The following is a 13,567-nucleotide window of genomic DNA, read 5'->3' as shown; positions in this document are numbered from 1 at the left end:
ATACTTAAGTAGTAGGTATTTAACTATTACTTCTATTAACTTTAAGTTTTTATATTAACTTAAAGTATCTACTTTACTATTAAGTAATCCTTTCTAATAAAGGATCTTAAAATTATAATCTATAAAGGTTTTATACTATCTAATCTATTATTTATTTAAATCTTTTATAATTATAAATATAGTTAGGTTCTTAAAATTAGAATAAACTATAACCTTATAGTTTATACTTACTAAATAGTATTACTATTCTTTAAATACTTAGATAATAGCTATAAGTTCTTTATTATATATACTATAGTTAAGTTCTAGTCTATTAAGTTTCTTTAATAGGAATATAATAGAGTAAAGTCTCCTTTTATTATTTTTTTATTTAAACTATCCTTTAATTATATAGTTAGATATATTAGTTTCTACTTTAAATAGTTTACTTAGATTAACTATAAGAAGAACTAGCTCTTTTAGGATTTTATCCTTTAGGCCTTAGAATACTTTAGCTTCTTCTTCTATCTATTTAAATTTATTATCCTTCTTTATAAGGTTAGTTAGTAGAATAGTAATTTCCTTAAACTTATAAATAAACTTTTAGTAGAAATTAGTGAACCTAAAAAATCCTCTAACTTCTTTAATATTAGTAGGTTTAGACTATTTATAAATATTTATAATTTTAAATAGACTTATTCTAATTTATCCTAGTATAATTTTATATCCTAAGAATTTAACTTTCTATTAATAGAACTTACTCTTTATTCTTTTAATTAAGAGTTTATTATCTTATAATACCTATAGTACTTTATATATATATTATTTATACTCTTTAAAAGTATTAGAATTAATAAGAATATTATCTAAGTAAATAATAATAAATTTATTAAGTTATTTTCTTAATACTATATTAATTATAGTTTAGAAAGTTATAAGTATATTAGTATAACTAAAAGGTATTATTAGGTATTTAAAGTGTCCTCTTATAGTTTAAAAGGTAGTTTTCTACTTATAACTATCCACTATATAAATAAGGTTATAAACCCCTTTTAGATTAAAAGTAGTAAACTATTAAGCTTATTCTAATTTATCTTAAATCTCTATAATAAATAGTAATAGGTATTAGTTTTTAATTATAATCTTATTTATTTTTTAATAGTTAATATATAGTTATAGTTTCTTATTTTTCTTTAGTACCTATAGGATTAAGTATCCTACTAGTAACTCTAATAGTTATATATATCCCTTCTATAATATTTCCTCTAAATATTCCTTAAACACTTTATTTTACTTAAGATTAGTAAAATAGATTTTATTAAATATTAGTTCTTTACTAGACTAGAGTTTAATCTTATAGTATAGTCCTAGTATAAATACTCTAGTAGTAGTCCTATTTCTAGCTCTTTATTAAATAGCTTACTATACTTTAAGTATTCTTTAAGAATCTTTATTATACTAGTTTATAGCTCTTAAGTGATTATATATACTCTTTAAGGCTAGTTATAATTTAAAGAAAGTGCCTTTTATTAGCTACTCTTCTTTCTATAATTATATCCTAGTAGATCCTACTAAAGTTAGCCTATTCTTTAGTTAACTTAAGGATTATTTATTTATAATTAGAGTATCCTTAATATAATATTATATTTTAAGATCTCTATAATATCTAAAGAGAGAGTATAGTTTATACTTTAAATAAATATAAGAAGTTATATAGTTTCTTAATCTACTACTCTATAACTATACTTAATAGCTTCTCCTTCTATATTTATAAGTTAGTAGAGCTTATTTTCCTTTTTTTAAAATAATTATAATTTATTAATAAGTTTTAGTAAAATATAGTTTCTTTATACTCTACTATTAATTATTACCTAGATTAGTCTTCCTTTAATAAGAATATTAACTATAAAGTATATAGTACTATTAATATTTATAGTATATAAAGACCTATTAGATCCTTATTAATAAATTAGTCCTAATAGTAATAATAGTTATTATTTTTTAATCTTTTAACTTTTCTTTTAGTTACTTATTCTAATAACTATTTATCCTATTAGTATTAGTCTATTCTTCTCTTTATATATTCTTCTTAGTACTTATATTAGTAATAGTCTTCTAACTATTCTATAAGAGTTAGACTATAATCTAGTTACTTACCCTTTATATTAATTAAACTTAGACTAAGTGAGTCTCTCTTTATTATATAGTTTCCTCTAGTCTTATATTATAAGATTATAGTATAGATAGTATATAGGTTTTTATCCTTAATATAGTAACCTTCTTTATTTTTCTAAAAGATAAGTTTTAAAGTGTATTTCCTCTAAATTATCTAGTAATAGAAGTGGGTTTCTAGATAAAGTTTATAGTCTAGAAAGTATAGCTAACTTAGGAACCACCTATATTTAAGTTTCTTCTAAAAGTACTATTTATAATTATTATAGTAATATAAGGCCTATAAGATTATAGTATACTCTTAGTATAATATATTTATTATAGGGTGCTTCTTTATATAGTAGATTTCTCTTACTACTAGTTAGTATAGTAAGTTAAAGAGTATAGTTAGGTTAAATATATTTATTCTCTAAAGGGTAACTATAATAGGTTCTAGTCCTTCTTTTCTTATAGTGCTTTCTAGTGTATAGGTAGGTCCTTTCTCTAGAGTAGTAGGAATACACTTAGTGTCTTACTATATTCCTAGTTCTAGGGTAGACGTATATACTAGTGGCTAGGTTCTATATTCTTAATCCTCTTCTTTAGGTAAAGACAATAGTTATATTCTAAAGTTCTAGTCTTCGTCTAATATAGGTTTATTATAATAAGCCTATTTATTAGTATTAGAGAAGTATTCTTTACTATTAGCTATACTAATATTATAGGTAGGTATATCTTTATAATTTACTATATTAAGTTTCTTTCCTTCTCCTATAGGCTTCTATTATTTCTTTAGAGCCTAATACTTATTTATAAAGTGTCCTTTCTTACTATAGTTATAGTAAGTTTTAGTCTTTTCTTTATTTATAGTATTAAGTTCTATTAGTCCTATATAGTGACTATAAGTAGTAGAAGTTTATTATAGCTTACTAGTGTTTAGTTTATTCTTATTAGGTCCTATATAGTCTTAATAGCTTATTCCTCCCCTCTTTTCTTAATGTTATTTATAGAGGCGATTATTAGCCTTAATAACTTATTTAATAAAGTTATTAAATAAGGCTAGTTAATCTAATTAGTAGATATTATCCTTAACCTCTTCCTTTAATCCTTAATAGAAGATTTCTATTATAGCCTTATTACCCTAACTAAGCTTAACTATAATCCACTTAAATTCTTATATATAGTATATAGTAGATCTAGTCTATCTAAGATAAGTAAGTTATTAGGTGGCTTCTTTATATTTATCTAGATTACTAAAGGCGCTTAGGAGTCTTTCTTTAAAGGTCTTATAGTCTAAAAAAACATATACTATATTAGCTCTAGCTTTAGCACTATACCTAAAGTATGCCTATAGTGTAGGTTCCTACTATTCTATAGCCTTTCTAGTTAAGAGGTTATTAATATAGAGGATCTTATCCTTAGTAGTAGTAAGAGTACCCTTATTAACTTAAAGGTAAGTATTAGCTTATATAAAGAAGCCCCTTATATTACCCTTATACCTATTATAGGTTTCTAGTTTTAAGAACTTAGGCTTTCTACTTCTTTCTTTCTTAAGCTATTCTATAAACTAATCTTTTTTTTTATCTAACTTATTAATTTCACTCTAGTGTCTATTAGTACACTTCTAGAGTTCTTTATTATCTTTCTTAAGTTATTTAACTCTTACTAAGAGTTTCTAAAGGGTTTTAAAGGTGTTACTAGTAGGTCCACTTATAGTTAATATCTTAGTTATCTACTTAAGGTTTCTTATAGTAACTCACTAAATAGGACTAATTAAAATATAATAGTAGCTTAATTCTAATCTATAGTATATCTATTTCTTAAGTAGAGAGTTAGATAAGTATATATAGAGTATATATAAGTAAATATTATAGCTTAAGTTATATTAGGAGGTTACTCCTAATAGTAGAACTATTACTTAGATTAATTAGTAGAGATCTAGTCTAGCTATTTACTAGAAATCCCCTTCTTTATATATCTATCCTATCTTCTACTGTGTTACCTAGATCACTTAGCTTACCCTATAATCCTAGTGATCCTAGATTAATGCTAGATTACTATGCTCCCTAGTAATCCAGTCACGTGACTAGTTCCTTTGTTCCTCGTAAGCGCCCTATAGTCACTTCTTCAGGCCGCCCTACCCCTCATCTATAGCACCTTAGTGTATTTATAACACTTTCTTTATTAAGTATAGTAAATTTTTTATTTATAAAGTTCTTCTTTTTTAATATTTTATTAAAAGAGTCTTTTATTTTAACTATATTATAAAGTTCTTTTTCTTTATTTAATAGTAACTAGGTTCTAAAGTCCTAGTCCTTCTTAGAATATATACTCTATTCTTCTTAATAGTTAGTATTTAAAAAGTATTCTTTACTATTAACTATATTAATATTATAAGTTAATAAGTCTTTATAGTTTATTATATTTATTTTATAGTTTTCTTTTACTAGCTTCTATTATTTCTTAAGTACTTTATATATATTTATAAAGTATTCTAACTTCCTATAGTTATAATAAGTCTTCTTTTTTTACTTAAAAGAATTTTTTTTATATATTATATTAAGTTCTATAGGGCCTAAATAAGTTCTATATACTATATATCCTCTAATATATCTTCTACTATTTAACTAGTAGTATAGTAACTAGGGGTTCTACTTACTTTATTCTCTATACTTAAGTTATTTAATATAGAGTTAATTATTAACCTTAATAATTTTACTAGTGAATTTATTAAAAGTATTAAATTAATTATCCTTTATAATTTTATCCTTTATATCCTCTTATAGAGTATTATAAAGTAGCTTTATTATACTATTATTATTCTATATAAAGTAGTTTAAAATACACTTAAATTCCTTTATAAAGTATTAAATAAACCTAGTCTACTTAAAAGCTTTAAGCTTATATATAGTAGTATATACTTTATTTAAGTCTCTTAATATAGTTTAAAGTAACTTCTTAAAGTATTTATATTATTTAAAAATTTATTTAGTCTTATCCTTAGGTTCTTTATTATTAAAGTAGTCCTTAAAAGTTAGCTTTTACTATTTTATTACTTTTCTTATAAAGAGGTTTTTAATATAAAGTATTTATATTATAAGGTTAATAATAGTAGTATTTATATATAAATAGACTTTTACTTAGATTAAGAAGTTTTAAATATCTCTTTTAGTTCTATTAAATAAGTTAGATTTAAAGAACTTTAATAAAGTTAGTTACTAGGAGTTTAGTAGAAAACAGCCCACTATAGATTATTACGGCTTCTATATAAAAGTTTTTAAAAAAGAATATTATTTATATTTAGTTATTATTATTTTATTTAAAGGATACTAAGTTAATAACTAAAGTATAAGTTAGTTAAGTCCTAAAGATGCCTTTAAACTTTAATATAATAGTAGTTTAATCCTAATCTATAGTTAGTCTACTTTTTAAGTAGAGAGTTAGTTTAAATATATAAGTGTATATAAGTAGTTATTATAGTATAAGTTATATTAGAAGATATCTTCTAATAGTAGAATTATTACTTAGGTTAATTAGTAGAGATCTAGATTATTTAACTATAAGAATACCTCCTCTTTAAGTACTTATCTACCTCTCTACTATAACTCTTAATAGCTAGATTATTTATTTATCTATTAATTATTCTAATTATAGTAATTAATAAGTGATTTATTAATTACTTTATAGGTTATATAACCTTATATTCTATTTAGGATACTAGTGTGTCTAACTTAGCTTAACTTACTTAGTCCTACCTATACATCCTATACATTTATAATATCTAGTACTAATCTAGGATCACTAGGATTATAAGGTGAGCTAAGTAATTTAAGTAATATAGTAGAGGATAGGATAGATATATAAAGAAGGGGATTTCTAGGAGATAGCTAGACTAGGTCTCTACTAATTAATCTAAGTAATAGTTTTACTATTAAGAATAACCTCCTAATATAACTTAAACACTATAATATCTACTTATATACACTCTATATATACTAACTCTCTACCTAAGAAATAAATATACTATAGACTAGGATTAGGTTATTATTATATTTATTTAAAAAATAGACCTACTATAGATTAGGATTAAACTACTATTATATTAAAGTTTAAAGGCATCTTTAGGACTTAACTAACTTATACTTTAGTTATTAACTTAGTATCCTTTAAATAAAATAATAATAACTAAATATAAATAATATTCTTTTTTAAAAACTTTTATATAGAAGCCGTAATAATCTATAGTGGGCTGTTTTCTACTAAACTCCTAGTAAACTTATTAATTATTTAGAAGCGTATAAACTTTAAATAGGCCACACACCATTCTACGTACAGTTTATTATTCATTCAATGGTTGCATCTATGTGATACTAAATGCCTTCGCCTGTTCTAAATCGTGCCTACCATTATCACTATTGCTAGATTCTCCTATATTAGTGATGAGTATATGAAGGACCACTATTATTAAGTAAACTAGCTACGACTTGTCAACACAGTTGCCAGTAGATCCACTGAGGTACTGTGTGGCTCCGCAGCACTTATAGGCTGACCAACTATCCCCAGCGAGGCAAGCATAATAGTTATTCTGGGTGAGGTCGCACACCTGCCCAGTCACCATCATGCCCACCGTCATGGCCACGAGCAGCTCCGCCTCCCACAGCAGCACGACGTCCTCGTCCGCCGGCAGCGGCGCCTGCTCCCCCGGCGCGAGCTCCTGGCGCATCCAGCCGTCCTCGACGACCGTCGGCCCGAGCGCCAGCCGCCGAAAGTAGCCGACCACGGCGTCGTCGGGCATCTCCACGGGCCGCAGGGCCAGGGAGCACGTGAACTAGCGGGTCACGCGCAGGGCGCTCGCGCTGGCCGCCGTCTTCGGCACCGCCTCGCCAGGGAGGCGTGAAATACCAGCTCCAGCTCCAGCGCCTTCGCACCGGACGGCGGCGCGTCGTCCGCGAGGGACCAGCCCGCGGCGTCGTGCTCCGGGTACACGTCGTGCTGCAGCACGTACCGCAGGAAGTTCTCGACGACGCCGACGGCGCGCGCGGTCGGGGCGGAGTCCACACCGACGAGCGGCGGGATCGACACGGAGAGGAAGCTGGCGGCGACGCCGGCAACGTCGACGGACTAGTGGCGGGCGTTGCCGTCCTAGAAGCGTGCGGCGGCACCCTCGTCGTCGTCGTCGGCGTCGCGGGCTTGCGGAATGAGCGAGCCGTCCTCGAGGTCCGGGTCGTTGAAGGGCGCGCCGTTGGTGTCGACGCTGCCGAGGAACATGTACTCGTGGAAGTAGGTGCTTAGCTTGGAGTCGAGGTGCCGCCGGGTGCGGAAGCGGTGGATGCAGCGAAGTATTCTAGGAGGTTCGTGTTAGCCGTGGACGATGCAAGTTTAAGAAGGCACGCAGCAAACCTTCAAAGCCAGTCGCGGCGCTTCTCTTTCTCCCCGCGCGACTCCTCCTCCTCTTCCTCTTCTTCTTATCGGGAAAGTTGCCGTCGATATGGTCCAGCTCGAGGTCATCGGGCTTGTTGTTGGAATCCATGGCGGTGATTTCGTTTTGTTGCTAGATAAGTAACGTTGTGATGCGAGAAGATTGGACTTGGCGAGGGAGGGGAAGAAGAGAGAAAAATTATGCGTTGTGCAGGGCATTCGTGGTGGTGTTTTTATTAGCAAACGGCACACTGCATAAGAAACACGTCAAGGCAACACACCAACGCACCACAGCGCAGCACACCTCATAAATTCCAAGTGGCTGGAGTTGCACACTATGGTACTCATTGAGCAGCTATTACTGCCTGCTGTATGCATTACACGCTCGTCGTAGAGATGTACCGGACTGACTGCCCGTCTCCGGACTGACCAAGCAATCCTGTTCCATTGGGCATTACTAAGGAAGCCCAGCGACACCCTACATTCCCTCCCATACTGTCAACAGTCTGTATGTACGGCCCGGAATAACGCATCGCCTTTCTCTTCATGCCTAATTTCTCCTACGGACTTTTTATCGCCCACCTCGGCTCTGTTAGGACGCAGATCCTGTCCCGCCAGATGATTTATTTTAAAGCAACTCCGCAAGCAGCTCAGGTCGATTACTAGACCAGGGTCGCCACGGACTGTGCCATGTTGTGAAAAACTTTGTTATAGAATCTGTGCCGCTGAGGCTCTGACAAGTTCGAGAAGAAGAAAAAAATCTTAGTCACTTTATCTCGCCGCCCCGAATTTTCTGACACGTCGCAAATGGCCATATTCTCCGGAGATGGGGGCGCCCGTCTTGTCCGCTGCGGACTTGCCCCGAGCCGGCGGTTAACCTGACCGGCCTTTTGCAGAGCCGCCGTGGTCGATCGCGGCTTGGCCGCCAGTAGCAATGCTATATAGCTAGACGTTAGACTCGAGATGTATAGATAAAGAGCTCGTGGCCTGCCCGTCAAGCGATTCGAATATTTCTCAATAATTCTCGCGTTTCTTCTGCAACGACATGGCCGCCACAATGCTGTCCATCACCGCCCCCAAGTACACCAAACCCGACGGCTACGAGCTCACCCACGTTGCAAAGCCCGTCGTCTCACAGCCCTCCGACGTCCTCATCAGGGTGCACGCGGCGAGCATCAACCCCATTGACCTCAGAAAGGTTGACGGCATTTATAAGATGGCTCTCCAAGACACGTATGTCACACCATTCCGACCCCCCCCTCCCCCCTTCCGGCCTCTCCCAAGGAGGAGGTACTAACACGGGCGAGCCTTGCAGGTTCCCATACAAGATTGGCTACGACGCCGCCGGCGTGGTGGAGGAGGTCGGCAGCGGTGTCGCGTCGTTCAAGCCGGGCGACGAGGTCTACGTGCGCCTCCCAGAGGCCAGCAGAGGTATAGTGTTGCTGCATGGCATGACACCGCAGAGGTAACGATCGCTGATTTTTTTTTTGGGGCGTGGGTTAGGTGCGTGGGCAGAGTTCGCCTTGTGTCGCGAGCGCTTTGTCGCCCTCAAGCCCAAGAACTTGCCCTTTGACGAGGCCGCCTCGATACCGCTGGCGGCCATGACGGCGCTCCAGGCCCTGCGCGAGTACACGGGCTCGCTGGAGGGCAAGACAGTCTTTATCCCCGCTGCGTGTGAGTGATATACATGCACGCATCAGCGACAACATGTCGATCCTGGCACGTAGCTAACGCTGCGTAGTGAGTGGTACCGGCGCCTACGGCCTGCAGATTGCCAAGCACCTCTTCAAGGTGGGAAGGTTGATTACGACCGTGTCGACGAGCAAGGTGTCCAAGGTGCACCAGCTGCTCGGCATCAACGTGGTTGACCAGAGTACGCGCACCGCCACCCACCTTGTTCTGCTACTACGATGCTGATATATTTTCCTTGCCGCCCGCAGTCATCGACTACACCAAGGACGACCCCGTTAAGGCGATCCCGGCCGGGTCCGTCGACTTCATCTTCGACACCACCGGCGACGCGACCAAGCTCCTGCCGCTCCTCGTCAAGGGCACCGGGCTGGTCGTGTCAGTCGCGACCACCCCGTCGGCCGCGACGCTGCAGAACTCGAGCGTCATGGACGTGCCGGGGCGGCCCAGGGTGCCGCTCGCGGGCCGCCTCTTCCTCGACGCCACGGACCAGCTGCGCAAGCTCAAGGCGCGCTGCTACGGCGTCGAGTACAAGTTCCTCTCGCTGGACCCCAACGGCAAGGACCTCGCGGTGCTCCGGGACGCGGTGGAGCAGGGCCAGCTGCGGCCGGTGGTGGGCTGGCGCGTGGACTTCAAGGACATTGACAAGGTGCGCGAGGCGTGCTGGCAGACGTACAACGGCAAGGGCGGCCTAGGCAAGACGGTGTTTGTGGTGAAGAAGGACAGCTAGGAGTTAGTAGGGGGTACCGGGCGCGTAGCAGAGACGGGGATCTCGAAACTGTGTAGTTAGTAGTTTAGTAGTACTGTATTCATGTATGAGGCTTTGTTTTTTTTTTTGGCATTTTTCTTTTTCTCTTCGAAAGGTAAAATAATAAAAATAATCAATAATGCCAGATGATGCAGGACCTGGCCAAGACCAAATGCGGGCGTGACGCAAAGGGGCCCGGCTGGCCAAGGCAGATTGGTAGGCAGTTTTCAGGCGCATGCGCAGTGACCAGGAAGCAGTTCGGGATCGGCTTTGTTGTCCCCCTTCTGACACGGGCGGCCACGCTGGCAAACGTGGGGAACCGTAGGAGGAGAGAAGATGGGCAGGTCGGGCAGGCGGATCTCGAGGTGACGAGCTCTCCCTCCTCTCCCCTGCCAAAGACGTGGCCGTTGAGATGAGATGACCTTGGAGATGGTGGCTGAGATGGCACGCTGACGCGAAAGCGAGCTTTATCGGCGGCAAGGTGGCGGCAAGTCAGCCGGACTAGGCTGTTGGTCGTAGAGACAGTGTGCCTAGTGGGCAGGGCGGGTTTCGCACAGTACCACGGGTTTCGCAGGCTGCCTGTCTTGGCTGGGTTTATGCGCGCCCAAACGTGACTGTACGACTGCGTGGCGGCTTCCATATGCCTACATTTACAGGTGGAGGAGATGTGCGGATAATGCTAGCTAGATCACCACACATTCACCATGCATTAGAGTACTTACCTATGTTCGAAAACACCACGAAATACAACCTCAGCAACTCATCGTGGCCCCATCCCGCGACCTATTGTGGATAGTAGTAAACGGTACTACTAAGGCCACCATAGCCCTAGGTTAGGGCAGGCTAGAGCCTAACTCTATTATAATTACTTAGAATTACTTGGATTGTTTAATAGAGATCTAGACTATCTAGTATAAGAATACTTCCTCCTTAAGTACCTATCTATCTCTCTATTATTAGCCTAGATTACTAGCTTATACTAAGCCTATAATCCTTTATAGCTTACTAGATGATAGTATACTTATAATCCCTATATAGTTATAAACCTTTCTATCCTAATTAGTTACAGTATAGGCTCCTGCCTAGTCTTAGTTTAGGCCGCCTCCCTAGCCGCCTTGTACTGTTTTATTTATATATAATATACAATTTCTTTATTAAATAGAACTCTTAGTATTATTAGTGTCTATATATAGTTACTTATATTCTCTATTGATAGTATTAGTAGCTACCTTATAATAGGCCTTCTAGCTACTACTACTACTACTACTAGCTTTATTATAGTTAGCTTTATTATCGCTATCTTTATTATGGCCAGTATTAAGAGGATATAGCTTCTAGCTATAGTAGCCACCCTATATCAGGAGTTACAGTATATTATCTAGTGTATATAGGCTCCCCTATAAATCTTAGTGGGCTAATTACCCTCTATAGACTCGATTAGGATAGTTATATGTAATTCTATAAACGTCATGTATTAACTAAATCTCGGGCCTTAGAAATCGTTGTTTGTCAAAGGATCGGCGGCCACCTCCGCCCGGCGTGAGCCAAGACGCTTGTGTGGATAAGCATAATCAACGTTTAAACAATGGATCGCTGTGATAGGTGATTGACGGACCACTAGATGAAGAATTCCCATTGTCGTTGTCTTGGCCTGATCCTTTGTGGCAAGTGAGTTGGAGCAAATGCGCAGGACTGATTCAACTCACCAGTGACTGGGAATACCCTGGACATGCTCTCCGCGGATATAAACCCCGACACACGATTTCTCTCTGTAGGTACATAGGTAATTAGAGTCAACGAGTATTGTATTCCGAACAACAACAAAGTATGAGCGCTATCCCAACTCCTCCAGCCCTCCTCACTCACAACGTCAAGCTAGAACAGCAAACAGCCCCCAATCACTCTCGCATTCCAGCCTGAATCGTCCTAGCCAAAGCCTGATTCGTATTCCCAGCTCACACTTTCTAACCACGGTCACTGCTCTTGCTGTTGAAAATACCACGACCCCACTTGCAGAATAACTTAATCGAGCATCTTAATTCGCCGGCGAGAAAAACGTGGCAGCTGAAGGACGCTTCGTCCGCCCGCAACTGTGGTGGCGCTCTTTTCAAGCGGCCAGATATTCGAATCTGGCCTTGTCCATGAATGACCCTAGACGACAGCGCCGTCTCAGCCTCAGCTGAGGCGGCCTGCTTTTAGTTACTCTCTGCCCTATATAGGGCGAGACGAAACCGCAACGTCATGTCCTTGTAGCTAGCGGCATTGAACTCGCCCAAATCTCATCTACAACTTCGCAATGACAGCGCCGCCACCAACAAACGAGACCATGCGCGCCTGGGTCTTCACCGACCGCGGTGATCCCTCGCAGGTCCTCACTTTCACCACCCTCCCCAAGCCTCCCCTTCCTCCTCCCGTCCCTCTACCCCGCGACGCGCCCTCGCCCGAGGAGTGGGTTCTCATCCGCACCGCCTTCGTAGGTCTCAACGTCGGCGCCATCTTCCAGATGACCCTCATCCCTTCCTTCCTGCGCGCCCGCACCTGCGTCCCCGAGATGGACCTCTCCGGCGTCGTCGAGGACGTCTGGCACCCCGAAGCCTGCAGCAGCGACTTCCGGTTCCAAAAGGGGGACAAGGTCGTGGCCATGCTGCCGGCCAGCCACTCCCTCGCCACCGGCACGGGAGCGCTGGCAGAGTACCTGGCCATCCCCGCGCGGTACGTCGCGCGCAAGCCGGACGCGGCGAGCTATGGTGACGCGGCGGGGTGTCTGCTGGCGGGCATGACCGCGTGGCAGCAGGTGTGCGAGTCCGGCGCCAAGGAAGGCGATCGGGTGCTGGTCAACGCGGCGAGCGGCGGCATCGGCACCATGGTCGTGCAGATGGCGCGCAACGTCGTCGGGCCCTCGGGGCGCGTCGTCGGCATATGCAGCGGCAAGAACGTCGAGATGGTCAAGAGCCTCGGCGCCGACGAGGTAAGCCTTCGCCACCATCAAACTGCCATTTCCATCTGCTGACCAACATGCTCAAGGTCATCGACTACACAAAGCACGACCGCCTCCCGGACTACCTCGCCGACGTCTTCGCCGCCGAGCCCTTCGACGCCGTCGTCGACACCCTCGGCCACCAATCGCTGTACCTCGCCTCGCCGCGCTACCTGCGCCCCGGCGGCGTCTACTCCTCCGCCGGCATCAAGCCGCCATCCTTTGCGGTCCCGCACTTCTTGCGCGCCGTCGTGCAGATGAAGCTCAACGAGTGGTGGCCAGTGAGCCGCTGGCTCGGCGGCGTCGGACGGCTGTGGCGCGGCGTCTCGATGATGGCGCCGACGCTGGAGGACCGCGAGCGCGTCGTCGGCATGCTGGCCCGCGGCGAGGTGCGCGTCGTGAGGGACAGCGTGTGGCAGCTGGAGGAGGCCAAGGCGGCGTATGCGCATCTCGGGGGGCTGCATGCGAGGGGAAAGGTGCTGGTTAAGGTGAATCTCGAGATTGGTGATGATGAGGCGTAGATTGATTGCATGGTGTGATTGATGTATATGTATTATTGATATGAAGCGTATAATTTACCCCAATTTATCGTATCAGCCTGTTAT

General features: G+C 40.1%; 3 protein-coding genes across 3 annotated transcripts; 2 read left to right on the top strand and 1 right to left on the bottom strand.

The window, feature by feature from the left end:
• Nucleotides 1–6,607: 6,607 nt before the first annotated feature.
• Nucleotides 6,608–7,660, bottom strand: ISF_03540 (Argonaute complex, subunit Arb1; the record flags this gene model as incomplete). Its single annotated transcript, XM_018847146.1, has 4 exons — nucleotides 6,608–6,958; nucleotides 7,033–7,251; nucleotides 7,293–7,384; nucleotides 7,531–7,660. The coding sequence occupies 4 exons, from the start codon at nucleotides 7,658–7,660 to the stop codon at nucleotides 6,608–6,610; spliced, it is 792 nt and encodes a 263-aa protein (XP_018706035.1).
• A 945-nt stretch (nucleotides 7,661–8,605) lies between these two features.
• Nucleotides 8,606–9,967, top strand: ISF_03539 (Alcohol dehydrogenase superfamily, zinc-type; the record flags this gene model as incomplete). Its single annotated transcript, XM_018847145.1, has 5 exons — nucleotides 8,606–8,781; nucleotides 8,864–8,979; nucleotides 9,052–9,222; nucleotides 9,290–9,421; nucleotides 9,489–9,967. The coding sequence occupies 5 exons, from the start codon at nucleotides 8,606–8,608 to the stop codon at nucleotides 9,965–9,967; spliced, it is 1,074 nt and encodes a 357-aa protein (XP_018706034.1).
• Nucleotides 9,968–12,281: 2,314 nt separating this feature from the next.
• Nucleotides 12,282–13,483, top strand: ISF_03538 (zinc alcohol dehydrogenase; the record flags this gene model as incomplete). Its single annotated transcript, XM_018847144.1, has 2 exons — nucleotides 12,282–12,953; nucleotides 13,010–13,483. 2 exons carry the CDS (start codon nucleotides 12,282–12,284, stop codon nucleotides 13,481–13,483), a joined length of 1,146 nt encoding a protein of 381 aa, XP_018706033.1.
• Between the last annotated feature and the right edge of the window lie 84 nt (nucleotides 13,484–13,567).

Source organism: Cordyceps fumosorosea (genome assembly GCF_001636725.1).
Source record: "Cordyceps fumosorosea ARSEF 2679 chromosome Unknown scaffold_6, whole genome shotgun sequence".
NCBI lineage: Eukaryota > Fungi > Ascomycota > Sordariomycetes > Hypocreales > Cordycipitaceae > Cordyceps > Cordyceps fumosorosea.
The sequence above is the reverse complement of the archived record's forward strand: the minus strand, read 5'-3'. Positions and strand labels throughout refer to the sequence as shown.